General features: G+C 43.1%; 1 protein-coding gene and 1 non-coding gene across 8 annotated transcripts in view; both read right to left on the bottom strand.

The window, feature by feature from the left end:
• Positions 1-16,035: 16,035 nt before the first annotated feature.
• TRNAR-CCU (transfer RNA arginine (anticodon CCU)) lies at positions 16,036-16,108 on the bottom strand. Its single transcript has one exon. It is a non-coding gene; the product is annotated as a tRNA-Arg (tRNA).
• Positions 16,109-16,863: 755 nt separating this feature from the next.
• The window catches only part of ZZEF1 (zinc finger ZZ-type and EF-hand domain containing 1), a 117,212-nt gene continuing 107,305 nt past the window's right edge, over positions 16,864-26,770 (bottom strand). For 4 of the 7 annotated variants that reach the window (XM_061176814.1, XM_061176818.1, XM_061176815.1 and 1 more), the window contains 2 exons: positions 24,366-24,519; positions 23,346-23,789 (listed from right to left, as the gene is read on the bottom strand). In XM_061176814.1, the coding sequence (XP_061032797.1) occupies positions 23,571-23,789; positions 24,366-24,519 (373 nt within the window). In that variant the 3' untranslated portion in view covers positions 23,346-23,570. Of the gene's footprint in view, positions 16,961-17,560; positions 17,649-19,328; positions 21,890-23,345; positions 23,790-24,365; positions 24,520-26,770 lie in introns of those variants that run through there. The other 3 variants (XM_061176816.1, XM_061176820.1, XM_061176817.1) reach the window with 2 other exon arrangements.

The following is a 26,770-nucleotide window of genomic DNA, read 5'->3' as shown; positions in this document are numbered from 1 at the left end:
GACAGGAGCAGGCCCCGGGTGAAAATGCCAAGACACAGATCCTAAGCGTCACTGGGTTTTGTGCTCATAAGTGTATATACCATCATTGTAAAAAACTAAATGTAGAAATAATTGGAAAACAAGTGTCCTTAAACTTCTTGGGTTCCCGGCATAAGACAGTAACTGACACTCAGCATGCAGTATGTGCTAGGTGTAATCTGAGCGCTTTGCCTGACTTTACTCCCTTTATCCCCACTGAGGTTTTCCTCCTTTGATGGTTTATCTGGGCTCAGAGAGGCTAAGTGACTTGCCCAAGGGCACATACTTGTTTATGGTAGGTTCAGGAGCTGAACTCTGTCAGGCCCCTGAAATTCAGAAGGCTGATCTCTGTGCGATGTTGCCTGGAAACGCTGACATCTATTGTTTTAAGGTGTGGGGTGGGACCAGTTATTTTTCCAGGAGCTTAGAACAGTCCACCAGGCACTCTAAGCCTGGCATCCTCTAAGGATCCTTATCCTCAGGGCCATCCAGGCAGGCTGGGTGAGGAGCCCTCAGCTCCAGGCCTTCTGTCTCCTGCCTCAGCCTTACCCCAACCCCAGACTCTGGGCCCTTTGGTCACTGGTGGGCTCCCCCTCCCTCCCAGCCAGCCTGCCTCCGGTCCCCTCATTTCAGTGTCCTCCCACCTTCTCCAGCTTATTTCCCCACTTGCTTTGTCTTCTTGTCCTGTCTTTACTCATCATATTCCTTTCTCCTAGTCTGTCTTTCTTTATCTTCCAAGACCCAAACCATCCTGGCCTGAGCTGGGTCTGGAATTTAGTAGACCTGTCCTTTCCGAAATGGTGTGAGTGTGTCCTCTCTTCAAGGTTCTCAGGGGGCCTGGGAGACACCCAGCCCAGGGGTCTGTGTGGCTGGGACAACTGGATATTCACATGCAATAGACTGAAGTTGGGCCCTTACCTCACACCATATACAATAGTTAACTCAAAATGAATCAAACAGTTAAAACTATAAAATTCTTAGAAGAAAACATAGGGGTAAATCTTTATAACCTTGAAATTTATAACGGTTTCTTAGATATGACACTAAAAGCACGAGCAACAAAAGACAAATAGATAAATTGGACTTCATCAAAATTAAAAACTTTTACAAAGGAGGCAAGAATATACAATGGAGAAAAGACGGTCTCTTCAGCAAGTGGCACTGGGAAAGCTGGACAGCCGCACGTGAAACGATGAAGTTAGAACACACCTTCACACTATGCGCAAAAATAAACTCAAAACGACTCAGACTTAAATATAAGACTTGACACCACAAAACTCCTAGAAGGGAATATAGGCAAAACGTTCTCTGACAGAAATCATAGCAATATTTTCTTAGGTTAGGCTCCCAAGGCAAAAGAAATAAAAGCAAAAATAAACAAATGGGACCTAATCAAACCTATAAGCTTTTGCACAGCAAAGGAAGCCATAAACAAAACAAAAAGACAACCTATGGAATGGGAGAAAATATTTGCAAATGATGTGACCGACAAAGGCTTAATTTCCAAAATATACAAACCGCTGATACAGCTCAATATCAAAAAAACAAACAACCCAATCAAAAAAATGGGCAGAAGACCTAAATAGACATTTCTCCAAAGAAGACATACAGATGGCCAACAGGCACATGAAAAGATGCTCAACATCGTTAATTATTAGAGAAATGCAAATCAAAACTATGGGTTAGCCAAAAACTTCGTTTGGTTTTTTCTGTACGATGGCTCTAGTAGCCCTTAGTTGTCTTTCACTTCATTCGAAACAACTTTGTTAGACTGTATTGTGACAACTGTCATATCAGTGTGCATTTTAAAAAAAAACTTATCAAAATTGGTGAGTTTTTGTGTAACCATTTTAATATTGAAGATGGAAGAAAAAAAGTAACATTTTTGGCATATTATGCTTTATTATTTCAAGAAAGGTAAAAACGCAACTGAAACGCAAAAAAAGGTTTGTGCAGTGTGTGGAGAAGGTGCTGTGACTGATCAAACATGTCAAAGGTGGTTTGCAAAGTTTTGTGCTGGAGATGCTCCATGGTCAGGTAGACCAGTTGAAGTTGATAGCGATCAAATTGAGACATTAATTGAGAACAATCAACGTTATACCACACGGAACATAGCTGACATACTCAAAATATCCAAATCAATCGCTGAAAATCATTTGCACCAGCTTGGTTATGTGAATCGCTTTGATGTTTGGGTTCCACATAAGTTAAGCGAAAAAAACCTTCTTGATGTATTCCTGCATGTGATTCTCTACTTAAATGTAACGAAAATATTCCATTTTTAAAACAAATTGTGATGGGCGATGAAGAGTGGATATTGTACAACAATGTGGAATGGAAGAGATCGTGGGGCAAGCGAGATGAACCACCATTAACCTCACCAAAGGCCGGTCTTCATCCAAAGAAGGTGATGTTGTGTATATGGTGGGATTGGAAGGGAGTCCTCTATTATGAGCTCCTTCCGGAAAACCAAACGATTAATTCCAACAAGTACTGCTCCCAATTAGACTGACTGAAAGCAGCACTCGATGAAAAGTGTCCAGAATTAATCAACAGAAAATGCATAATCTTCCATCAGGATAACACAAGACCACATGTTTCTTTGATGACCAGGCAAAAACTGCTACAGCTTGGCTGGGAAGTTCTGATTCACCCACCATATTCACCAGACATTGCACCTTTGGATTTCCATTTATTTCGGTCTTTACAAAATTCTCTTAATGGAAAAAATTTCAATTCCCTGGAAGACTGTAAAAGGCACCTGAACAGTTCTTTGCTTGAAAAGATAAAAAGTTTTGGGAAAATGGAATTATGAAGTTGCCTGAAATATGGCAGAAGGTAGTGGAACAAAACAGTGAATACATTGTTCAATAAAGTTCTTGGTGAAAATGAAAAATGTGTCTTTTATTTTTACTTAAAAACCTAAAGAATTTTTTGGCCAACCCAATAAAATGAGGTATCATCTCACACCAGTAAGAATGGCCATCATCAAAAAGTCTCCAAATGGGAATTCCCTGGCTGTCCAGTGGTTAGCACTTGGTGCTTTCACTACCGAGGGCCCAGGTTCAATCCCTGGTTGGGGAACTAAGATCCCACAAGCCGCGTAGTGAGGCCAAACAAACAAGAAAAGCCTACAAATAACAAATGCTGGAGAGGGTGTGGAGAAAGGGAACCCTCCTACACTGTTGGTGGGAATGTAAATTGGTGCAACCACTATGGAAAACAGTATGGCGTTCCTTAAAAAAATTAAAAATAGAGTTACCATATGATCCAGCAATCCCACTGCTGGGCATATATCCAGAAAAGAAGAAAACTCTATTCGAAAAGACAGATGCACCGCAATGTTCACAGCAGCACTATTTACAATAGCCAAGACATGGAAGCAATCTAAGTATCTATCAACAACAGATGAATGTATAAAGAAAGTGTGGTATACATTTATGAAGGTATAAAGAAGAATGGACAGTCCCTCCCATCAGGAAACTTGCACAAGCCTCTTAGATAGCCTCATCCACCAGAGGGCAGAAAGCAGAAGCAAGAAGAACTACAATCCTGCAGCCTGTGGAACAAAAACCACATTCACAGAAAGATAGACAAGATGAAAAGGCAAAGGGCTATGTACCAGATGAAGGAACAAGATAAAACCCCAGAAAAACAACTAAATGAAGTGGAGATAGGCAACCTTCCAGAAAAAGAAACCAGAAAAATGATAGTGAAGATGATCCAGGACTTCAGAAAAAGAATGGAGGCAAAGATCGAGAAGATGCAAGAAATGTTTAACAAAGACCTAGAAGAATTAAAGAACAAACAAACAGAGATGAACAATACAATAATTGAAATGAAAAATACACTAGAAGGAATCAATAGCAGAATAACTGAGGCAGAAGAACGGATAAGTGACCTGGAAGACAGAATGGTGGAATTCACTGCTGCGGAACAGAATAAAGAAAAAAGAATGAAAAGAAATGAAGACAGCCTAAGTGACCTCTGGGACAACATTAAATGCAACAACATTCGCATTATAGGGGTCCCAGAAGGAGAAGAGAGAGAGAAAGGACCCGAGAAAATACTTGAAGAGATTATAGTCAAAAACTTCCCTAACATGGGAAAGGAAATAGCCACCCAAGTCCAGGAAGCACAGAGAGTCCCATACAGGATAAACCCAAGGGGAAATATGTCGAGACACATAGTAATCAAACTGGCAAAAATTAAAGACAAAGAAAAATTATTGAAACCAGCAAGGGAAAAACGACAAATAACATACAAGGGAACTCCCATAAGGTTAACAGCTGATTTCTCAGCAGAAACTCTACAAGCCAGAAGGGAGTGGCATGATATACTTAAAGCGATGAAAGGGAAGAACCTACAATTAAGACTACTCTACCTAGCAAGGATCTCATTCAGATTCGATGGAGAAATCAAAAGCTTTCCAGACAAGCAAAAGCTAAGAGAATTCAGCACCACCAAACCAGCTCTACAACAAATGCTAAAGGAACTTCTCTAAGTGGGAAACACAAGAGAAGAAAAGGACCTACAAAAACAAACCCAAAACAATTAAGAAAATGGTAATAGGAACATACATATTGATAATTACCTTAAATGTGAATGGATTAAATGCTCCAACCAAAAGACACAGGCTTGCTGAATGGATACAAAAACAAGACCCATATATATGCTGTCTACAAGAGACCCACTTCAGACCTAGGGACACATACAGACTGAAAGTGAGGGGATGGAAAAAGATATTCCATGCAAATGGAAATCAAAAGAAAGCTGGAGTAGCAATACTCATATCAGATAAAATAGACTTTAAAATAAAGAATGTTACAAGAGACAAGGAAGGTCACTACATAATGATCAAGGGATCAATCCAAGAAGAAGATATAACAATTACAAATATACATGCACCCAACATAGGAGCACCTCAATACATAAGGCAGCTGCTAACAGCTATAAAAGAGGAAATCGACAGTAACACGATAATAGTGGGGGACTTTAACACCTCACTTACACCAATGGACAGATCATCCAAACAGAAAATTAATAAGGAAACACAAGCTTTAAATGACACAATAGACCAGACAGATTTAATTGATATTTATAGGACATTCCATCCAAAAACAGCAGATTACACTTTCTTCTCAAGTGCGCATGAAACATTCTCCAGGATAGATCACATCTTCGGTCACAAATCAAGCCTCAGTAAATTTAAGAAAACTGAAATCATATCAAGCATCTTTTCCGACCACAACGCTATGAAATTAGAAATTACAGGGAAAAAAATGTAAAAAACACAAACACATGGAGGCTAAACAATACGTTACTAAATAACCAAGAGATCACTGAAGAAATCAAAGAGGAAATCAAAAAATACCTAGAGACAAATGACAATGAAAACACGATGATCCAAAACCTACGGGATGTGGCAAAAGCAGTTCTAAGAGGGAAGTTTATAGCTATACAAGCCTACCTCAAGAAACAAGAAAAGTCTCAAATAAACAATCTAACCTTACACCTAAAGGAACTAGAAAAAGAAGAACAAACGAAACCCAAAGTTAGCAGAAGGAAAGAAATCATAAAGATCAGAGCAGAAATAAATGAAACAGAAACAAAAAAAACAATAGCAAAAACAAAGATCAATAAAACTAAAAGCTGGTTCTTTGAGAAGATAAACAAAATTGATAAACCATTAGCCAGACTCATCAAGAAAAAGAGGGAGAGGACTCAAATCAATAAAATTAGAAATGAAAAAGGAGAAGTTACAACAGACACCACAGAGATACAAAGCATCCTAAGAGACTACTACAAGCAACTCTATGCCAATAAAATGGACAACCTGGAAGAAATGGACAAATTCTTAGAAAGGTATAACCTCCCAAGACTGAACCAGGAAGAAATAGAAAATATGAACAGACCAATCACAAGTAATGAAATTGAAACTGTGATTAAAAATCTTCCAACAAAAAAAAGTCCAGGACCAGATGGCTTCACAGGTGATATTCTATCAAACATTTAGAGAAGAGTTAACACCCATTCTTCTCAAACTCTTCCAAAAAATTGCAGAGGAAGGAACACTCCCAAACTCATTCTATGAGGCCACCATCACCCTGATACCAAAACCAGACAAAGATACTACAAAAAAAGAAAATTACAGACCAATATCACTGATGAATATAGATGCAAAAATCCTCAACAAAATACTAGCAAACAGAATCCAACAACACATTAAAAGGATCATACACATGATCAAGTGGGATTTATCCCAGGGATGCAAGGATTCTTCAATATACGCAAATCAATCAATATGATACACCATATTAACAAACTGAAGAATAAAAACCATATGATCATCTCAACAGATGCAGAAAAAGCTTTTGACAAAATTCAACACCCATTTATGATAAAAACTCTCCAGAAAGTGGGCATAGAGGGAACCTACCTCAACATAATAAAGGCCATATATGACAAACCCACAGCAAACATCATTCTCAATGGTGAAAAACTGAAAGCATTTCCTCTAAGATCAGGAACAAGACAAGGATGTCCACTCTCACCACTACTATTCAACATAGTTTTGGAAGTCCTAGCCACGGCAATCAGAGAAGAAAAATAAATAAAAGTAATACAAATTGGAAAAGAAGAAGTAAAACTGTCACTGTTTGCAGATGACATGGTACTATACATAGAGAATCCTAAAGATGCCACCAGAAAACTACTAGAGCTAATCAATAAATTTGGTAAAGTTGCAGGATACAAAATTAATGCACAGAAATCTCTTACATTCCTATACACTAATGATGAAAAATCTGAAAGAGAAATTAAGGAAACACTCCCATTTACCACTGCAACAAAAAGAATAAAAAACCTGGGAATAAACCTACCTAGGGAGACAAAAGACCTGTATGAAGAAAACTATAAGACACTGAGGAAAGAAATTAAAGATGATACCAACAGATGGAGAGACATACCATGTTCTTGGATTGGAAGAATCAATATTGCGAAAATGACTATACTACCCAAAGCAATCTACAGATTCAAAGCAATCACTATCAAATTACCAATGGCATTTTTTACAGAACTAGAACAAAAAATCTTAAAATTTGTATGGAGACACAAAAGACCCCGAATAGCCAAAGCAGTCTTGAGGGAAAAAAACGGAGCTGGAGGAATCAGACTCCCTGACTTCAGACTATACTACAAAGCTACAGTAATCAAGACGATATGGTACTGGCACAAAAACAGAAACATAGATCAACGGAACAAGATAGAAAGCTCAGAGATAAACCCACACACCTATAGTCAACTAATCTACGACAAAGGAGGCAAGGATATACAATGGAGAAAAGACAGTCTCTTCAATAAGTGGTGCTGGGAAAACTGGACAGCTACATGTAAAAGAATGAAACTAGAACACTCTCTAACACCATACACAAAAATAAACTCAAAATGGATTAGAGATCTAAATGTAAGACTGGACACTATAAAACTCTTAGAGGAAAACATAGGAAGAACACTCTTTGACATAAATCACAGCAAGATCTTTTTTGACCCACCTCCTAGAGTAATGGAAATAAAAACAAAAATAAACAAATGGGACCTAATGAAAGTTCAAAGCTTTTGCAGAGCAAAGGAAACTACAAACAAGACGAAAAGACATCCCTCAGAATGGGAGAAAATATCTGCAAACGAATCAACGGACAAAGGATTAATCTCCAAAATATATAAACAGCTCATGCAGCTCAATATTAAAGAAACAAACAACCCAATCCAAAAATGGGCAGAAGACCTAAACAGACATTTCTCCGAAGAAGACATACAGATGGCCAAGAAGCACATGAAAAGCTGCTCAACATCACTAATTATTAGAGAAATGCAAATCAAAACTACAATGAGGTATCACCTCACACCAGTTAGAATGGGCATCATCAGAAAATCTACAAACAACAAATGCTGGAGAGGGTGTAGAGAAAAGGGAACCCTCTTGCACTGTTGGTGGGAATGTAAATTGATACAGCCAATATGGAGAACAGTATGGAGGTTCCCTAAAAAACGAAATATAGAATTACCATATGACCCAGCAATCCCACTACTGGGCATATACCCAGAGAAAATCATAATTCAAAAAGACACATGCACCCCAATGTTCATTGCAGCACTATTTACAATAGCCAGGTCATGGAAGCAACCTAAATGCCCATCGACAGACAAATGGATAAAGAAGATGTGGTACATATATACAATGGAATATTACTCAGCCATAAAAAGGAACGAAACTGGGTCATTTGTAGAGACGTGGATGGATATAGAGACTGTCATACAGAGTGAAGTAAGTCAGAAAGAGAAAAACCAATATCGTATATTAACGCATGTGCGTGGAACCTAGAAAAATGGTACAGATGAACTGGTTTGCAGGGCAGAAATTGAGACACAGATGTAGAGAACAAATGTATGGACACCAAGGGGGGAAAGCGGCAGGGGGTGGGGTGGTGGTGTGATGAATTGGGAGATTGGGATTGACATGTACACACGGATGTGCATAAAATGGATGACTAATAAGAACCTGCTGTATAAAAAAATAAAATAAAATTCAAAAAAAAAGGAATGGAATATTACTCAGCCATAAAAAGGAATGAAATAATGCCATTTGCAGTAACATGGATAGACCTAGAGATTATCATACTAAGTGAAGTCAGTCAGACAGAGAAAGACAAATATCATATGATATCACTTATATGTGAAATCTAAAAAAAGTTACAAATGAACTTATTTACAAAACAGAAACAGACTCACAGACATAGAAAACAAACTTATGGTTACCAAAGGGGAAAGGGGAAGGGACGGATAAATTAGGAGTTTGGGATTAACAGGTACACGTTACTATATATAAAACAGATAAACAACAAGGACCTACTGCATAGCACAGGGAATTATATTCAATACCTTGTAATAACCTATAATGGAAAAGAATCTGAAAAAGAATATATATGTATATATGTGTATATATATATGTATATATGTGTGTGTATATATATATATGAATATATATATGAATCACTTCGCTATGCACCTGAAACTAACACATTGTAAACTAACTATATGTCAATTAAAAAAATTTAAAACTTTAATGCATCAAAGGAACTATTAAGAGAGTAAAAGGACAACCCATAGAATGGGAGAAAATATTTACAAGTCATATATCTTTATCTTTACTTTTATCTAGATAAAAGTCTAGTTTCTAAAAGACACAGGATAAGCAGGGTGTATCTTACTTTTACTCCAAGATTTTTGGAGAACACATTCTTTAAATGTTAAGACATAATAGTAGAGAATGCAGAATTTACACAAAATTCTAGCTACCGTGGGAGACTTTAAGAAATGTGGAACATGAAGTCAAGCATGTGGGGAGAATGTGAGTTCAAATTCTTGCTCTCCTGCCAACAAGGGAGTTGTACAGGAGAGTTTACAAAATCTGCAGGGTTCTGTGGATGGAAGGACCCAGAGGGCTGCCTTGCTGGGCAGGCTGGTGGGGAGACCTCAGACAAGGTCAGCCACCAGGAGGAAGCCTGGACCTTACTGGGTCTGTCACCGCCACGTCCCTGAGCCTGGCACAGCACCTGGCTCCTAGCTCACTGAATTAGGCCTCTTTTGGTTGCAGGTAACAGAAGCTGATCTCAGAGTAGGTGTGCAAAAATGGGAAACTCTCAGCTCCTGTGACTGACAAGTTCAAGGTAGTTGGTGTCAGGATGGCTGTATCAAGGGATGAAGCATCCTCATTCTTAGGCTCCTGACAGGAGCGCAGAAGGGCCATGCTGATGTTCCTGTGTCCCAGCAACCCCTGTAGAGAGAGAACTTCTCTTTCTCCACAGTTGCGGCAAAGGTCCTGGGACAGAGTTTCATTGGAATGACTTGGGTCATGTGCCCACCCCTGGATGAATCACTGTAGCAGGGGAACAGAAGGCTCTGATTGGCCAGGCCTGAGTCCAGGCCAGGAGCGGGCATCCTGCTGGGTGAGCCCCAGAGAGGAAAACTTCTGTGAGAGAAGGGAAAATGGCAAGAACAGGTGCTTTATGTAATACTATACGTGTATATTTACTGACATGTAAAAACGTTCACAGCGTATTACTAAATGAAAAAATAAGTTATAGTGTCTACAATTTTTTGACCTATAGTGAAAATCTCACAACATCTGCAGTAAAATATTAACATTGGTCATCATTGGCAGTGAGATTATGGGAAATATTCTTTTTGCTTATCTGTATTTTGAAAAAAAAATTTTGCAATAAACGTGTGGTACTTGTTAATAAGAAAGGAAAATAAAAGTTGGTTTTTTGTTTTTTGTTTTTTTTAACATTCTATTGTGAGAGTTTGCTTTTTCAAGTTTTGTTTTTAAATTTGTCACAGGGTTTGGCTTTCTGAGCTCCAGGCTGGAATATGTGGCGGGTTTCCTGCTTGGGGAATTGTGTTTTTCCAGGTTGCCTGAGAGGCACTGGGAGTTTGGAACAAACAGGAGCTGCCCGTTTCTCATGAAGCCCTGACCCTGGGGCAGCCCCTGGACCTGGGTCACCACACCACCCTTAACGCTGAGCCCCACATGCCAGGCCTCAAGCCTGCGTATTTAATTTTACCCTTATTTGCATGAGCACTGTTACTCACGCAATGTTAATGTTGTGAGACTTTTCCTTATAGGAAAAACATATTTTTTCTTATATAAATGGGATTGTTGACATTATTTATATCTTGTTTTTTTCATTTAGTAATATGTCTATCTTTATGCCAGCATCACACTATCTTGAAATTCTGTTGCTTAGCAGTAAATTTTGAGAGTGTGAGTTCCCCATTTTTCTTTTTTCAGGATTGTTTTGGCTATGCAGGGTCCCTTGTCATTCCATGTGAATTTTAGAATCAGTTTGTCAGTTCTTCAAAGAAGTGAGTTGGGAATCTGACAAGGGATGGCACCGAATCTATAGATAAGTTTGGGGACTATTGCCATCTTAATAGCAATAAGTCTTCTGATCTATGTATATGGAATGTTTTAAAATCTATTTAGATCTTTAATTGCTTTCAATGTTTCATGGTTTCCACCGATAAATTTTGCACTCCTTTTGTTAAATTTACTCCTAAGTATTTTATTATTCTTGATGCTGTTATTTGTTTGTTTTTTTTGGAATTGTTTTCTTAATTTCATTTTTGGATTTTTCATTGCAAATATGTAGAAATATAATTGATTTTTTATATATATTGATTTTGTATTCTGCAACCTTCTTGAATTCATTTGTTAGTTCTAGTAGTTTTTTAGTGAATTGTTTAGGATTTTCCATATACAAGATCATGTCATCTGCAAATACAGATAATTTTACTTCTTCCTGTCCAATACAGAATCATTTTATTTCTTTTTCTTGCCTAATTGCCCTGGCTAGAACCTCCAGTACAATGCTGAGTAGAAGTGGTGAGAGTGGACATCCTTGTGTTGCTCCTGATATCAAGAGGAAAGCATCCAGTCTTTCACCAGTAACTATGATGTTAGTGGGTTTTTCATAGATGCCCTTTATAGAAGAAGATCTCTTTTACTCCTAGTTTGTTGTTTTAATGAAAGGGTGTTGGATTTTGTCAAATGCTTTTTCTGTGTATTTTGATGATCCTGTGGTTTTTGTTTTTATTCCATTGATATGGTGTAGAGCATTAATTGATTTTCAGATGTTAAACCAACCTTGCGTTTCTGTGATAGATTCCATTTGCTCATGGTGTATAATTTTTTTCTGTGATGTGGATTTGTGCGAGTATTTTGTTTAGGATTTCTGAATCCAATTTCATAAGAGATAATGGCCTATAGCTTTCTTTTCTGGTGCTATCTTCACTATTTTGGTGTCAGGGTAATACTGGCCTCATAGAATGAGTTGGGAAGTATTCCTTCCTCTTCCACTTTTGGAATAGTTTGTGAAGACTTCTTTGGTATGAATTCTTCTTTAAATTTTGGTAGAATTCTGCAGTGAAGCCATCTGGTCCTGGGCTTTTCTTTGTAAGTAGTGTTTTGATTACTAATTCAATATTTTGTTGAAGATTTTCTATTTCTGGGAGCTCCCTGGTGGTCCAGTGGTTAGGACTTGGTGCTCTCACTGCCAGGGGCCCGGGTTCCTGAAGGTAGTTTGTATCTTTACAGGAATTTATTCATTTCATCCAAGTTATCTAATTTATTGGCATACAATTGTTCATAGCCTTCCTTTATAATCCATTTTATTTCTGTAAGGTTGGTAGTAATATTCCTTCTTTCATTTCTGATTCTAGTAATTTGAGTATTCTTTTTTATTTTCTTGGTCAATTCAGCTAAAGTTTGTCAATATGGTTGATCTTTTCAAAGACCCAGGATTTGATTTCATTGATTTTTCTCTATGTTTTTCTAACTCTATTTCATTTATTTCCACTCCAGTCTTCATTCTGCTTTCTTTAGGCTTAGTTTGCTCTTATTTTACCATTGTCTTAAGGTAGAAGTTAGGTTACAGATTTAAAATCATTCTTTTTTTAATGTAGGTAGTTACGGCTTAAAATTTCCTCTAAGCATGGCTTTAGCTGCTCTTTGGTGTTTTGTATCTTCATTTTTATTCACTTCATTTTCTAATTTTCCTTTTGGTTTCTTCTTTGACTCATTGGTTATTTAGGAGTATGTTATTTAATTTTCATATATTTGTGAGCTTCCCAAATTTCTTTCAACAGAATAACAAAGAGACACATTTGTGGGACTTCCCTGGCGGTCCAGCGGTTATGACTCTGCGCTTCCACTGCAGGGGGCACAGGTTCAATCCCTGGTCGGGGAACTAAGATCCTGCATGCAGCATGGTGCGGCACAAAAAAAAACAAAGAGAGAGAGAGACACACACACACTTGTGCACATATTCTAAGGTTTCTGGGGGATACGTTCCTGGGTGTGAAATTGCTGGGTTAAGGGTAAATATATTCAGCATTTACTTAGATCTTGCAGAAAGGTTGCATCAGTTTGCACACCCACCAGCAATGTGTGAGAGATCTGGGTAAGGTAGAATTTTCCAGTTTTTGTGAACCTCATGGATAAAACAATTGTTTGAATTACATTTCAATTATAAATGAGATTGCACATTCTTTTTCATATGTTCTTTGGCCAGTTGTATTTCTTTCTCTGGAATTTATATTGATGTAAGGTGTGAGGTAGGAATCAAACTTTATTTTGTTTTCCACATCTGATCCAACATGCTTTCAAGCTTTCCTCTCCTTTGCAATAGTTCTAACTTTTGTATAGTCAAAGTTGTCCATCTCTCCTTTATGGCTCCCATCTTTGATGTCATGCTGTTTGACACTGCCTCTGTTGGACAGAGCTCTTTATGCCTGGCTATCCTGGGCCTCCGTTGCTCAGGGCCTCACTGAAGTTCTTGTCAGAAGCTTCTCTTAAGGAGCAGCCCAGGGCCCCCTCCCTTAGCAGAGAGGCAGGAATGGGACGGCTGTTTCTAAGAAGGATGGTGGACCTGTAAGCTTTGTGACTGACATGTCTAGGACCCACGTTTATCCTCTTTGCTTTTTCTTTTTAAAATTTTATTATTTTGGGACTCCCGTGGCAGTCGAGTGGTTAAGACTCTCTGCTTCCACTGTAGGGGGCGCGGGTTCGATCCCTGGTCAGGGAACCAAGATCTCACATGCCACGCAGCATGGCCAAAATAAATAAATAAATAAAATCTTATTATTTTATTTTTAATCTTCATTCATTCCTTTCTGTTATCTTGCCTACATTTATTTTGCTTTTTGATTTCTAACTTCTTGACATGAACACTTAGTTCATTTAATTTTGCTTTCTTTATGTTAGTAAAAATTCATTTATGGTTATGATTTTCCTTGAATAAAGCTTTGACCACCCTCCACATGCACAATTTTTATATTTTTTCACTGTCATTAACTTCAAAAGAGTAATTGCAGTGTGGATTCTCTTTTTCACCAAAGAATGACCTAGGATAGTTCCCTTCCCTTCCGTTTCCTTGTTCTGGTGGCTAGATTTCTAAACCTTTTGTTAATAACATCTGGTCTTATGGCATATAATTTCTGCTTTAAGTTTTTCATCGAGATATAATTCATAGAACATAAAATTTACCATTTAAAAGTCAAACACAATTTAGTAGTTTTAGTGTATTTACCATGTTGTGCAACCATCTCCATGATCTAATTTCAGAGTATTTCCATCACCCAATATCTGTTTTTAAAATATTTATTGAGAAACCCACTCACATTAAGTCAAGTAAAAAGGGGAACACTCTCACAGAAATGAAGTGGAGGAACAATAGCTAGACTTCAGAGGAAAAAGAAAGTACCAGGAAGCTACTCTAGGGCTGGGAATCTCTTATTGAACCTCTTTCTTTTCATCTACTCCAATATCTACTCTGTAGATTAGTTTCATTCACTTGAACATGGCTCAACATGACCACCAGCCCCAATTTTATGTAATTCTTTAGATCCACGGTTTGCCACAGTTTTTGTGTCCTAAAATCCTTATTTCCTAAAGGGTCTGATTGCCATAAGTTGGGTCAGGTGTTCACTACTGATCCAATCACCTGTGGCCATAATGGATGGTTACTTGCTCACCACCCCCCTAGCTGGGCTAGGAATGGGGTCAGGTTCCCTTAGAAAGATTATATGGGAAGAGATGTGATGTCCAGCATATCTAATACAATGGCCTGAAATAGGATCCATTTTTAGGAATTATCCATGAGCACTGGAAAAGAAGGCCTTCTCTATGGGCACGATCTGCATGTACCCACACAAGCACAGGTACGCACCCACACTTACTTAAGAATAGAGCAGTGCTAGTAACTGCTGTAAGACTCTTGAACAGAGAGACGGTGGGTGATTGTGTTGTGGTCTAGCCAGCCTGTTAGTACCATGATAGGAAGTTGAGTGGAGGTGTTCCTGTAGGAACTAGACATTCCCACTGCCCATCAGCCTGGGAAGAATTGGACCAGGGAGAGAAAGTGAGGACTTGGAGCAGGGGCTGGTGTAAGGTGTTTTATTTATTTTAAAATTTATTTCATTGAAGTATAGCTGATTTACAATGTTGTGTTAATTTCTACTGTACAGCAAAGTGATTCTGTTATTTATACATATATACGTGTATATATATATATATATATACACATATATGTGTGTGTGTGTGTATATATATATATATACACACACACACACACATTTTTTTTCATATTTTTTTCCATTATGGCTTATCACAGGGTACTGAATATAGTTCCCTGTGCTATATAGCAGGACCTTGTTTATCCATTCTACATATAATAGTTTGCATCTGCTAACCCTAAACTCCCAATCCATCCCAGTATAAGGTGCTTTAAAGAGAGGAAAAGGTAGCTCCTGTCCTTTCTGAATCCTGAAGGGTACTTCCTCCCATCCTTTGACTGATGACCAGAGCTAGCCAGTCACCTGTGGTAGATTTGGCTGTGCTGTGGCTCCTGCCTGCTCTGCCTTGACCAACTGACAAGCCTTGATGAGCTGCCCAGCCCAGCCCTGGTTGTGTCATGGGGAGTAAGAGGAAGGCCTATGTCCATACCCAGCCTGCAGGGCAAAGGAGGAAGGCCCCCAGGGTAGCATGACATGGTCCACCCGGAAGGGGACCCTCAGGGACGGGAGGCAGGCCTAGGAGAGTCAAGGCCTGGGAGGGTCAACTGCCCTCCTTCTCAGGAGGTTCTCTCTCCATGGGCAGTCTCAGCGAAGGGGAGCTTTGTCATGAAAGCTTCCTTACAACTCTGCTGTTCTTTTTTTTTCAAATAACCTGCTGGTAAATGAGAAGGATGTCACCTACCTTCCATTACAATTGCTCAATTCTCCACACGTTTCTAGCAGTGTTTGCCTTATGTAATTTCTGGTGGGATTTGGTACATAAAACTGTTTTAATTGCAAATTACACTCTTTAAAAAAAAAAAAAAAATATATATATATATTTGGCTGCGCCAGGTCTTAGTTGCAGCATGCAGGCTCTTAGCTGTGGCATGCGGGATCTAGTTCCCTGACCAGGGATCGAACCTGGGCCCCCTGCATCAGGAGTGTAGAGTCTTAACCACTGGACTACCAGGGAAGTCCCACAAATTACACTCTTTATCCACAGAAAATATTGATCCATAAAATGACATTTGGTCCAGTTTAATTTTTTTTGTCTTGAATTGCATTGCCTAATACTAAATGACCCTGATTTTCTGGTCTCATCTGCTTGATATACCTGTGCTCATTCTTTTCCATGTAACCTTTTTGTTTTTAGATCAGTTGTTTTTGGATGTTTTTCTCCACTTCTGTATGGGAAACATCTATACCACTAATGGATGAGGGGCATCTTGCCCGGCATGGTAGCTGAGTGGTCGAGCAGGTGTGCTGGTGTGACCCACAGCACACCTCTGTGGGGCTCTCCCGGCACATCTCCTGCCCAGTTGTCATGGATGCTGTGCTGCTCAGCAGTTCTGGGCTGACAACCTGAAAACTCATGGGTCTCCCAAGTAGCTTTGTAAACATGAAGTTAAATCATGGCTAGAAAACATCAGTTAACAACTTAGGGAAGCATCACATGAAGAGACAGTGAGAGGCTGTCGCCACCGGGGAGTCAGTGGTGGGCAGCGGTCAGGTTGGAAAGGACAGGAGAACCATCACCTGGTTCTTCACCTTCACCTTTGTGAAAACCCAGGAGGGAAGCACAGCAGGGGAGGGAGGGGGAGGTGTGGGGAGAGACAGACAGACTGACCTGGAATCTAGCTTTGCCTGGAGCCAGATGCAACTTGGGCTTTTTCAGTTTTGTAAGTCAATAAATTCTCTTTTAAATTAAGTTAGTTTAGAGTGGGTTTAACTTGCAGCTGAAGAAATCCCAGTAAATGCAGGGCAGCGCCTCCAAAGTTAGTCTGGAACTTCACTGAGCATTGGCAAAGCTCCGTACCAAGAATCCCTAGAAAGGAGAAGAATAACTTGGCAATGGCTGCAGCTTAATGTCATCTGTGGCTTGACTGGACACTGTCAGAAGTCTCTTTGATTTTATTTCAGGAATTTTTACATATTTGCTTTCCATATACCTTTCATATTGACGTGATGAGACAGAACTACGACATTTTTTCGAACTATTGGAGCCAAATTGTTGCATAAATTTGGGTCAGAATTGCTTTCAGCTGTAAGAGACCGCACAACATATTCTCTCTCATCCTCTCCCTCTCTCTCACACACACACACACACACACACACACACACGCGCGCACTTCTGGAGGTTGGTGGTTCTAGGGCTCATTCAGCGCTCAGTGTAATTAAGGGGTCAGGCTCTTCCGTCTGCTCCCCGCTTTTGCCCCGTGGCAGCAAGACTGCTGTGGGAGTGCCAAGCATGGTGCTCTCTCACCACAGTCAAGAGGAACAAGTGGGGGCCGGGGCAAAATCCCTTCTCCAAGGCCTCCCAACAGGCTTAAGCTGAATTCTCTTTAGCCAGAACTGGGTCACACAGGTACCCTGACTGTGGGAGGGGCTGGAAAAGTGAACATTCAGCAAATAGAAATGAGATTACCGAGACGGATTTAAACCAATCGCGACTTTCCTCAGGAGCTAGTGGAAGGTCCTATCTTTCTTGAGATTAAAGTATCTCCAGTTGCCACCTGCAAAAAAATTGGATTCTGTTAGCAGGGAAGGGGAGTGGGTGGGAAAGGGCAGTGAGTGACAGGGTCCACCATATAGGGCACACAGGGCCATGTTTACATTTGGCCTCAACCCGGAGGCTGGTTTTGTTTGTTTTTGTTTTTAATAGAAATTACCATTTTAATTAAAATGCAGACTGGAGAACTTAGTATATGAAGAGGAAACACTGGGGGCTTAAAATCCTTGAAAACATCAGAATTTAAAGCCAGAGCCTGGGTTTTTAACCGGGTGGTTTACATGAAGCTCCGACACCTAGCATAATGCTGATTGGTTGAGGAAATTTGTTTGTTGAATGAAGGAGCGCGTGCCTACCACGGTGATAGCTTTGGGGCTGGTGTGTCAGGAGAACTGAGCTGGTCTGGCTCTGCCACCACTTCCTGTGCGATTTCAAGCTGACCTCTCACAGCTTCTAGTTCTTTCTCAAATGAGGAGGCTTGGCTGGTTGAACTGTGTTTCCCTTCTGTTCTTAAAGGCTTGAGTTCAGATTGCTTTTGACCTCTGTGACCTTCTATTGTTTACTCGTGGGTTAATCTCAGCAGGCAGCCTTTCCAGCCAAGCAAAAGCAGTGTCAAAGCAGCAGCACCGGGCTCAGACGGACAGAGCACAACACAGCCAGCCTCTCCAGGCCGACTTTCTGGAGTAAAGGCCCAAGAAATCAATGTTGCTTAGGTAACACTGTGAGACAGGAGAGGGCGAAAGCGTCACCAACAGGGTCTAGAGGGAGACTCAGTGGCTGCACAGGCCTTGGGAGCACCCAGTTCTGCTGAGCCTCACGCTGATCCAGCTTTCTCTCCAGCCTCAGAGATGATGAGGGCTGAGTCTGTGTCCTGGGTCCTGGCCCCGGATTCCTCAGAAGGCCGTCTGGGGGCTTTAGGGGGGATGTGTCAAGATGCTTTCAGGCCGGAACAGATGGGCCTCGAAGGTTAGTTATGTCCAGCTCCCACCAAAGTCTCTCTTCTCTAATTCATGAGACAGCCCTCAGCACCAGGAAAGTGGCTGAGAAGGGGGCAGAACAGTAAGTGGCAAACCAGCGATGTGAGGGAGGAAGCACAAGACCCCAGGATGGGTAGACGTTGGCCTCGTGTTTAGTCAGAAGCAGGTCCAGAGGCAGGCAAGGAGGAAACCGGGTCCTGGAAGGGCAGCAGCCTCATGACCGGACCCCTGCCTTCCTCCTCTCGGCTGGCTGCACACAGGTTCTGTGAGCTACAAGAGGTGAGGGGTGCCTGGGATGCAGTTGGGGTGTGTGGCTGGAAAGGAGCTGACCGGGGAGAGAGCGTGTGTGTGCACAAACCTCTGAGTAGCTGTGCAGAGGGACAGGCCCAGGGAGCAGGGGCTAAGCATAAGCCCCCAGACCATAAGCCCGAGGGGAGGGGCATCTCCTGCACGGCTATAGTCAAGGCAGGAGGTGCAACTGGGAGGGGTATCGGAGCTAAGAACCGTTCTGATTCCTTTCTACCCTGAGGCCGTGGGATTCTAGAAATTCATCAGGATGGACTTGGTAGAAACTTCAGGTATCATCTTCATAAGAGAGGCAGAAGGAGGGGAAGGAGAGGAAAAAAAGAAAAGCCCACACACAAGTGTACCTTTTTATATAGAATTTGTACAATATATTTCTCTTCATTTGCATATTTTACCCACAACTTAACATCCTTTATACAGGCTGAACTTACTCAGCTGATATAATCAAAATTCTTTCCTTCAACCAAATAAGAAAAATTCAAAATCGTAAACCTGTAAGAAAACAAATTAAAAACGATGATGAAAATAAGTCACTCCTCGTTAGGAACAGCGTCTGTCTGTACAATATACATGGTTTGGAACAGATTTCTTTATAGATTAGGCACATGTTTCCACAACACCTTCATTCTTGCCAGTTTTATCTCATTCCAGGCAGTCCCGCCTAAGAAGGATCAGAGGGATGTTGGTCTTGATGGAAATCGCGCGTTCGGATGCTGCTGGCCCAGCTGGGGACCAGGGGAGCGGGGCCTGGCTCAGCGGCGCCACCCAGTGGCTGGAAGCAGAGGCGGATGGGATGCAGGGGAGCTGGGCCAGGCAGGGCCCTGCCAGGAGAGAGCAGCAGTTGTGTGTGAAGGGGAAACCGAGGCTTATTCTGTGCAAACTGAACACAGAGAAACCAGAATAGCAAGGGTGGTGTACAGAGAGAAGCTATGAGGAGTCCAGCGTTTATTTACAGTATATCTTCCAGGCGGGAGGATGGGGAGCAAAGCTGGTGGCTGCTGTCAGTTTGAGGCACGGAGGGGTATCGGGGTGGGGGTGGGGCATGGCGAGGGTAAGCAGTGAGTGCACCATCTCCGTGTTGACCTTCCGTGGAGCCCCTCAGTGAGCCCGAGCCCGCAGTAGGGACCTCTCCTCCCAAGCACAGCGCTTCTCTGTGATTTCCCTCCTCACTGCGAGACCCACCCGGGTCTGGGTGGTACGGAGTGTAGGCCCTTCTCTGGGGATGCAGGCAGAGCAAAAGATGAGAAAGCGGCTTCTACCAAGCCAGCGGCGCCTCACACCTCAACACCGTGGGACACCGGGCCAGGCCCGGGCCTTTCCGACGCCAGGGTGATGGGCTTCAGGTCACCGAGCTTCAGGACCTGTCCTGTTTGTTTCTGTCTCCTTTGAATTCTTCCCTCCATAATGGCTCCATATGCAGCTTGGGGCTGGGCTGAGAATCCAATTCCAGGGCTGCAGAAGGTCACTGCACCTTGGCCTCCTGACCCAGAAGGCAAAAGTGCTCTTGTGGTGAGATGCTCCTGGGACCAGGAGTCTTGGGCCCTGCAGAGGGGGCTTCCGAGGCCATGGCAGTGCTGATCTGCTCAACTTGGCCCTGGCTATGATGAGCCTTCCTTGGGTTTGGCCCTGTGTGGGGGGGACATGCTCGGGCCCAGACCCCCGCCCTTAAATGGCAGCTGGCTCAAACATTCTTCAAGTGGCGAGTCCCACTGAGGCTTATCCACGGCACACGTGCCAACCCAGCCTCACACTCCAAAGCGTGGCTTTGGAAAGAGAATAGTAATCAGCACTTTAGGGCAAGACTACAACCATAAAAAAAAAAAAAAGGTGGAAAACAGCATTCATTAGAACTAATGTAGTTATTGCCAGACAAGTGACAGCCAAATAACCACGGAGAGTCCCAGAGGTGGACGTGATGGATTACGACGACTGTGGAGCAGAAATACAATCATGTGGTTTTGTTTGTTTGTTTTTACTTCTAAAGTAAGATATCCTCTGATTACACTTCAAGTCTTTAGGTACAGAAGCTAAAGAGTATTCTTCAAGTTCTTCTACTTTCACACAAACCAGTTTGTCCCCCGGAATGACCGATCCACTGGTCATGCCCCCGAGCCTCTCTCAAGGGAGTTGGTGTGGTTCTTTCTAAGAACATGAGGTGGGAACCGAAATACGTTAAAACAACAACTAAAACAACACGGCTGTGCTGGGAGCAGTGCACAGGCGGATGTGCACGGCGGCCTGCTGGCTGTTCCCAAGGGCACTTTTTCTCACCAAGGATCTCTCCGGGACGGCCGAGGCTATGCAGGGGGCCAGTGCGGCAGTGGGTTCCGTACTGAATGGTGGGGACCAGGTGGCAGCCCCGAGGGGCTCTCACTGGTTTTGGTTTGGATGACCCAGTCTCAAGAAGCAAAAGCAAAAGAGGAGCTCCCAGGCTGCTGCTGGAGGTCCTGCTGAGAAAGGTGGCCCAGGGCAGACCCTGTCTTCCTCTGAAGGTCAAGTGCAGGCAGTTCCAGCTCAACGGAGACAGAGCCCTTGCCGGAGCAGCTGCAGCCAGGTCTTCTTGGGGCTGCGGTTTCTGCAGGGACAGACCCTGGAGGAGGCTGGCCTCTGAACAACCTTCTCAAGGGCCTGCTGCCTGCCCTTTCTGAATAATTTTGCACTGGTCTGCTTATTCTCACATGCTATGGTACGTGCGGGTGCCGGGCCTGTGACACGGGAAATTCTCGGAGACGTGGCAGCTTGGCATTCTAGTTGGGGTGGAAGGGGGAGCTCAAGGAGAGCCAGGCACCGACGCCACAGGAATCTTCCCGAATGAGTTTAGGCATCTGCTCTAAGATCCTTGTGGACAGATTAGCTAGTTCCATGCACACCATACCAAGGGCTAACACTCAACATTCCAGAGGCGGGTGGCCTTGTTTGGGTAGCTGATGGCCAGGCTGATAGCAGCAATGTTCTGCAGAGCCTGTGGAGGAAGAAAGAGTCATCACCAATGTCAAGAATCGGTCACCTGCTGGGTCACTAACTGCTGACAGAACAAGACCCTCAGCTGAGCACCTGAGGGGGGCAGGGGAGAGGCAGACGCGAGCCAGATGTGGTTCCCCTCAGCAGGGGGACCACAGTCTAGAGTGAAAGACAAAGCTAGCAAGAAAGACCACATGGAAACTCCAAATGTAGGCAGAATCATCACTGTCCCGAGAGAGGAGCAGGGGCAGTTCTGCGGGCTCAGAGGACACATCTGCGGGGGGTCTGGGAAAGCCGTTTAGGGAATGGGGACAGCAGCACAAAGGTGCAGAAGGGAAGAAACGAACAGCCAGTGGGGGGCCCCCCCCGGAAGCAGTGCTGGGAAGGCAGAAGCCCTGGAGCCAGGCCAAGGCTGGTCTCCAAGCCAAGGCAGCAGGAGCCGGGGGAGGGGGGGGGGCTGGGGAAGGAAAAGGTGGAAGCAGGGAGAAGAGGCAGAGCGCCGGTCCAGTGACGCGGACAGGCTGTAGGGAGGGCCAGAATGAGGATGAGGAGATGGGACACAGCGGCTGGCGAGAGGCAGGAGCCAACAGGGATATGTGACGTTAAGCTTCCGGTGTCAAAATGGTCAAATGTCAAGACTTCACTGTGTGAAATCTTGGGACACCATGGGTGGTGATGGCAGGGCTGGCAGGCATCTGTCGGGAGGCGAGGGAGTTTTCACTCGGCCTTCGGGTCTCAGGACAATTCACACAAACCCCTCTGTAGTGGATGGGGGAAGCCCGCTTCTAAGCAGGCACTCTGACCCTTTCCTGTAAGAGGACCACAGGTTCACTGAGAAAACTTGCCAGTAACAGAGTGCAGGGCGCTGGCCGGGAGTCCCAGCTGGATGCCCCCTCAAGTGAGACCGCGGGCCAATCTTTCCATTCTCTGAGCCTCAGTGTCCCCATCTGTCCACTGTGGACGCAGCCCACACGCTCTACGATGTTCAAGGAGTCTGTGAGCCTAAGGTTCTCAAAATGTAGTCTGGAGCCTGCGGGCTCCCCAGACCCTTTCAGGGGCTCCGCATCGTGAAAACAATTTTCATAATAATACCGAGACATTATTTCTCTTTTTTCACTTTCATACTCTAACGAGTATACAGTGGAGTTTTCCGGAGGCTACTGTGTGATAACAGAACAACTGAAAGCAGAAACAGATCTGTGAATCCAGCTGTCTTCTATTAAGGCAGACATTAAAGAGATCTGCAAAAATGGAACACAACGCTACCCTTCTCAAAAATGATTTTGTTTTGAAAAATACCGTTGTTTTTCACAACTGTAGTACTAAACAGAATGAGATTATTTTAAAAAACAAATTGAGAAGTAAGTGTTCAGCATTTAATTTCTAACTTAATTTCTAAATTTAAAATCTAATTTAATTCCTAAAGGTATATATCAATATATATAACACACATAAACAAAAGCTTTTGGGGATCCTCAGTAATTTAAAAGCGTAAAGGGGCCCTGAGACCCAATAGCTGTCAGAGAGGAGTTCTCCTACCAGGGAAGAAAGTTACATCCAAAAATATCTGAAATCTAAAACTCTATGGAAACTTCAGGGATCGGCCAAACTATAAATTTAAGGCACTGGTTGTTCTGGTCTAAAAGCCACAAATTCTTGCTAGTGTCTACTGACCCCACAGTTTAATACAAACGACACTGATAAATGGGGCTCCGCTGCTCTCTGTGACACCAGCAGGAAGTGGCTGACTCGGAACAGAGCTCCGTGTAAAGCCGGGGTGGAGCCTGCACGGGTGCCGGGGGAGGTTTGGCCGCCCGGGGAGGGCGTACCTGCGCCGCGCAGCGCAGAAGGTGGTCATCGGTGGTTAAGGCCAGCAGGTAATCCTGCAGCAGGCCGAGCTCCTGCGGAAAGAGCAGAGGGCAGCTGTCAGAGGCCACCTGCTAGTGGACACCCACCCACGACCCACGACCCACGGCCCCAGAAGACTCGGGTGGGACACTGCTGCCCACTCCGCCGGGCATCTCACTGCCTGCTTTCCTTGGGAGCCACGGAAGGAGCGGGACGGGGGGGGGAGCCAGGTGTCCTGACTCACCGCAGTCTCCTCACTATAAAACGAGGGCTTAAGCTAAAGAGCTCTGAAAGGCCCTTTCATCTCTCACAGTCAATGAGTCTATTGTGCTAAGGGGAGGGAAAAGAGGAAAAAGAAAGAACCCGTTGGTTTATTTTCCCAAACTCACTGCTGTCAAGGGTCGATCCAGGGCAGTTTCCTTCCCCCTTTGGCATCAGGCCTGAGCAAACAAGCAATCTCAGGGAGGGCCTGGCTCCCTGGGGCGGGGAAGGGGAACCCCGGGCCCCAGGCCACGCCTGCCTTCCTGTGCGGGTTTGCCAAGCCCCCATGACACCCCGGGCTCTCAGAGGGCTGTGACCTGAGGCCCAGCACTGGCCCCAGGTGGTGGGAAGGCAGGACAGGCCCTCACCTGGGCGCGGTTCTCAGTGACAAAGAAGAGCTCGGTGAGGGCGCGATGCAGGGGCAGCAGGATGCCAGGCTGTGTCACGTCCTCAAACAGGCTGTACTCCATTTGGGTGAAGAGCTGCCACAGGGGCTTCAACAGCATGAGGTCACAGAGATCGCTGTGGGAGAGGGGTATGGTTTGCTGGGATCACGCCCATCAGACGTCAGACAGACAGAGGGTAGTTGCCGGGCACTGCAGCTCCAACACTCCCCGCCCCCCCATCCAGTAAAGGGAGGACAAGACAGTTCCAGTCACCTCACACCCCCCAAAACAGCCCAAAATATTCACCAATGGCAAATAAAAAAAGGGGCAGCATCTCAACTTCAAACCAGGACTCCGGGGAAAAGGATATCCTCAAGCACATTCACGTAAATCAACTGCACATCTTTAAAAATGGTTGTTAAAAACTTCCAGTGACAGTGGAAAAAATCTCAAGATAAATGTTAAGTGGAAAAGAGCAGGATACGCAACATAAAATGTAAAAATTTAAAAACTGTATATATAGTATTGTGTGACCATATTAAAAACAATAGTAAACAAACATATCAAAAATGTTATCAGTGGCTGTCCCTGTCAGTTTTCTAGATTTTCTACAATGCTCATTGCTTTAATAATCAGAAAGGAAAAAAAAAACTGATTTAAAAGATAACAGCAACCACTGTTATGATCTTAGGCTCATAAAAGAAGAAATATGTTTATAGAAAGTTGCTCAGGCCAGAAGTCTTTCTAAGTAATGCAGAATCCTTCTCACTAGACAGACCTCTGTTGAGACTGCACTGAAGTTTTTTTTAACTCAGAGGGAGGTTGTACGTTAATTCCAGTTAAACATCCTTCAGAGGAGAAACATGATTCTGGGACTTACTACATGATTTTATACATTTATAATCTTAAATTTTGCTTTTCCTCTTTAATATATGATTTTTAAAAGAATTCTGTACATTTAAGTATAACCTTGGGGCCAATCACTTTCTCCCAGAGGAATAAGTCTTCGTAAAGTAAACCAATGGGAAAATGAGGTTTGATTTAAAGAGACAGCTTTACAGCTGAGTTTTCAGGAAAGCACTAGAGTGGGAGGTAAAATGCACCTGCACGGCTCACATCTGTGGCAGAACTTAGGCAGTTCTTCTGCTGGCCATCCTTCCCCTGGGGGCTGCCTTTCCCCTCTGCCCCCTCCAGTCTCGGCCCCTGGGACCGAGGGGCTGTGGGAGGGTCCCTACGGGAAGGAGGGTAGGCGATGGCCAGCACACTGCAGGAATGCATCCACAATGCGGCTAGGAAGGGCCCGCCGGTCTGAAGACAGTAGAGATGGGACACGTTTCATACACATGACTCAACCAGACAGTTCTCACTGGAAGCCGCTCTCACAAGAACAGAACTAAGCCCCGTGGGCCAAGTGACCCCTGATGTCTGCGTATGAGGACACAGTGGTGGCAGCCATCATGCCCAGCTTTCCCCCTCTCCCTCCCTTCTGCCAGCCTGTACATAGACTGACTACACGAGTCATCACTTTCTCTTTCCTGACTTGGAGAGTCCTTTATTTTTTGAATAACAGCTCCATATTACACGACGAGACACCATGTTACTTTGAGTATCATCACTCCACTCTGACTAGCATTCTGTGAGTCTGTGTGCCTTAAAAATGCCGGAAAAGGGTGCACTGAACTCCTGACACATGGGGGTCTAAGCAAGGAGGGTAGGGACTGAGTGCATGGATGATGTGTGTGGCACAGTCACCAATGCCTTCCCTCTGAGACTCTTATGTCTTCAATCCCCAGTTCCATTCAACACTCTACTGGAGGTCCCAGCTAATGCAAAACGGCAAAAGGGAAAAGTTTCTAAGGATTGAGAGGAAGAAATAAAGCTTACTATTTGTAGATAACATGACTGTGTGCCGAATAATCTGCATATATACTTAGAATTAACAAACAGAGCAAGGTCACTGGATACAAGGGCAACACATGAAAAGTAATTATATACCAGCAGAAACAATTAAAAAGCAAAAAATTTAAATACCAATTACAATTGCATCAGAAACATTAAATACCTAGGAATAAATCTAACAAAATGCTGTGCAAGTCCTCTACATAGGAAACTATAAAACATTACTGAGACCTATACAATGGAGGACTGTGTATCAGAGAACTCAATATTCTAAAGACCTTGATTTTTCTCAAATGGATCTAAAGAGTCCATCAAAATCCCGTCAGGTGAGAGAGGTGCACTCATGTGTGTACAGAGAAAAACAAACTAATCAGGAACAAGACAAGGATGCCCACTCTTGCCACTTCTATTCAGTATAGTACTGGAAGTCCTAGCCAGAGCAATTAGGCAAGAAAAAGAAATAAGAGGTACTTAAATTGCAAAGTAAG

This window comes from Eubalaena glacialis, chromosome 19 (assembly GCF_028564815.1).
Source record: "Eubalaena glacialis isolate mEubGla1 chromosome 19, mEubGla1.1.hap2.+ XY, whole genome shotgun sequence".
Taxonomy (NCBI): domain Eukaryota; kingdom Metazoa; phylum Chordata; class Mammalia; order Artiodactyla; family Balaenidae; genus Eubalaena; species Eubalaena glacialis.
This window is presented reverse-complemented; position numbering and strand designations above follow the sequence as displayed.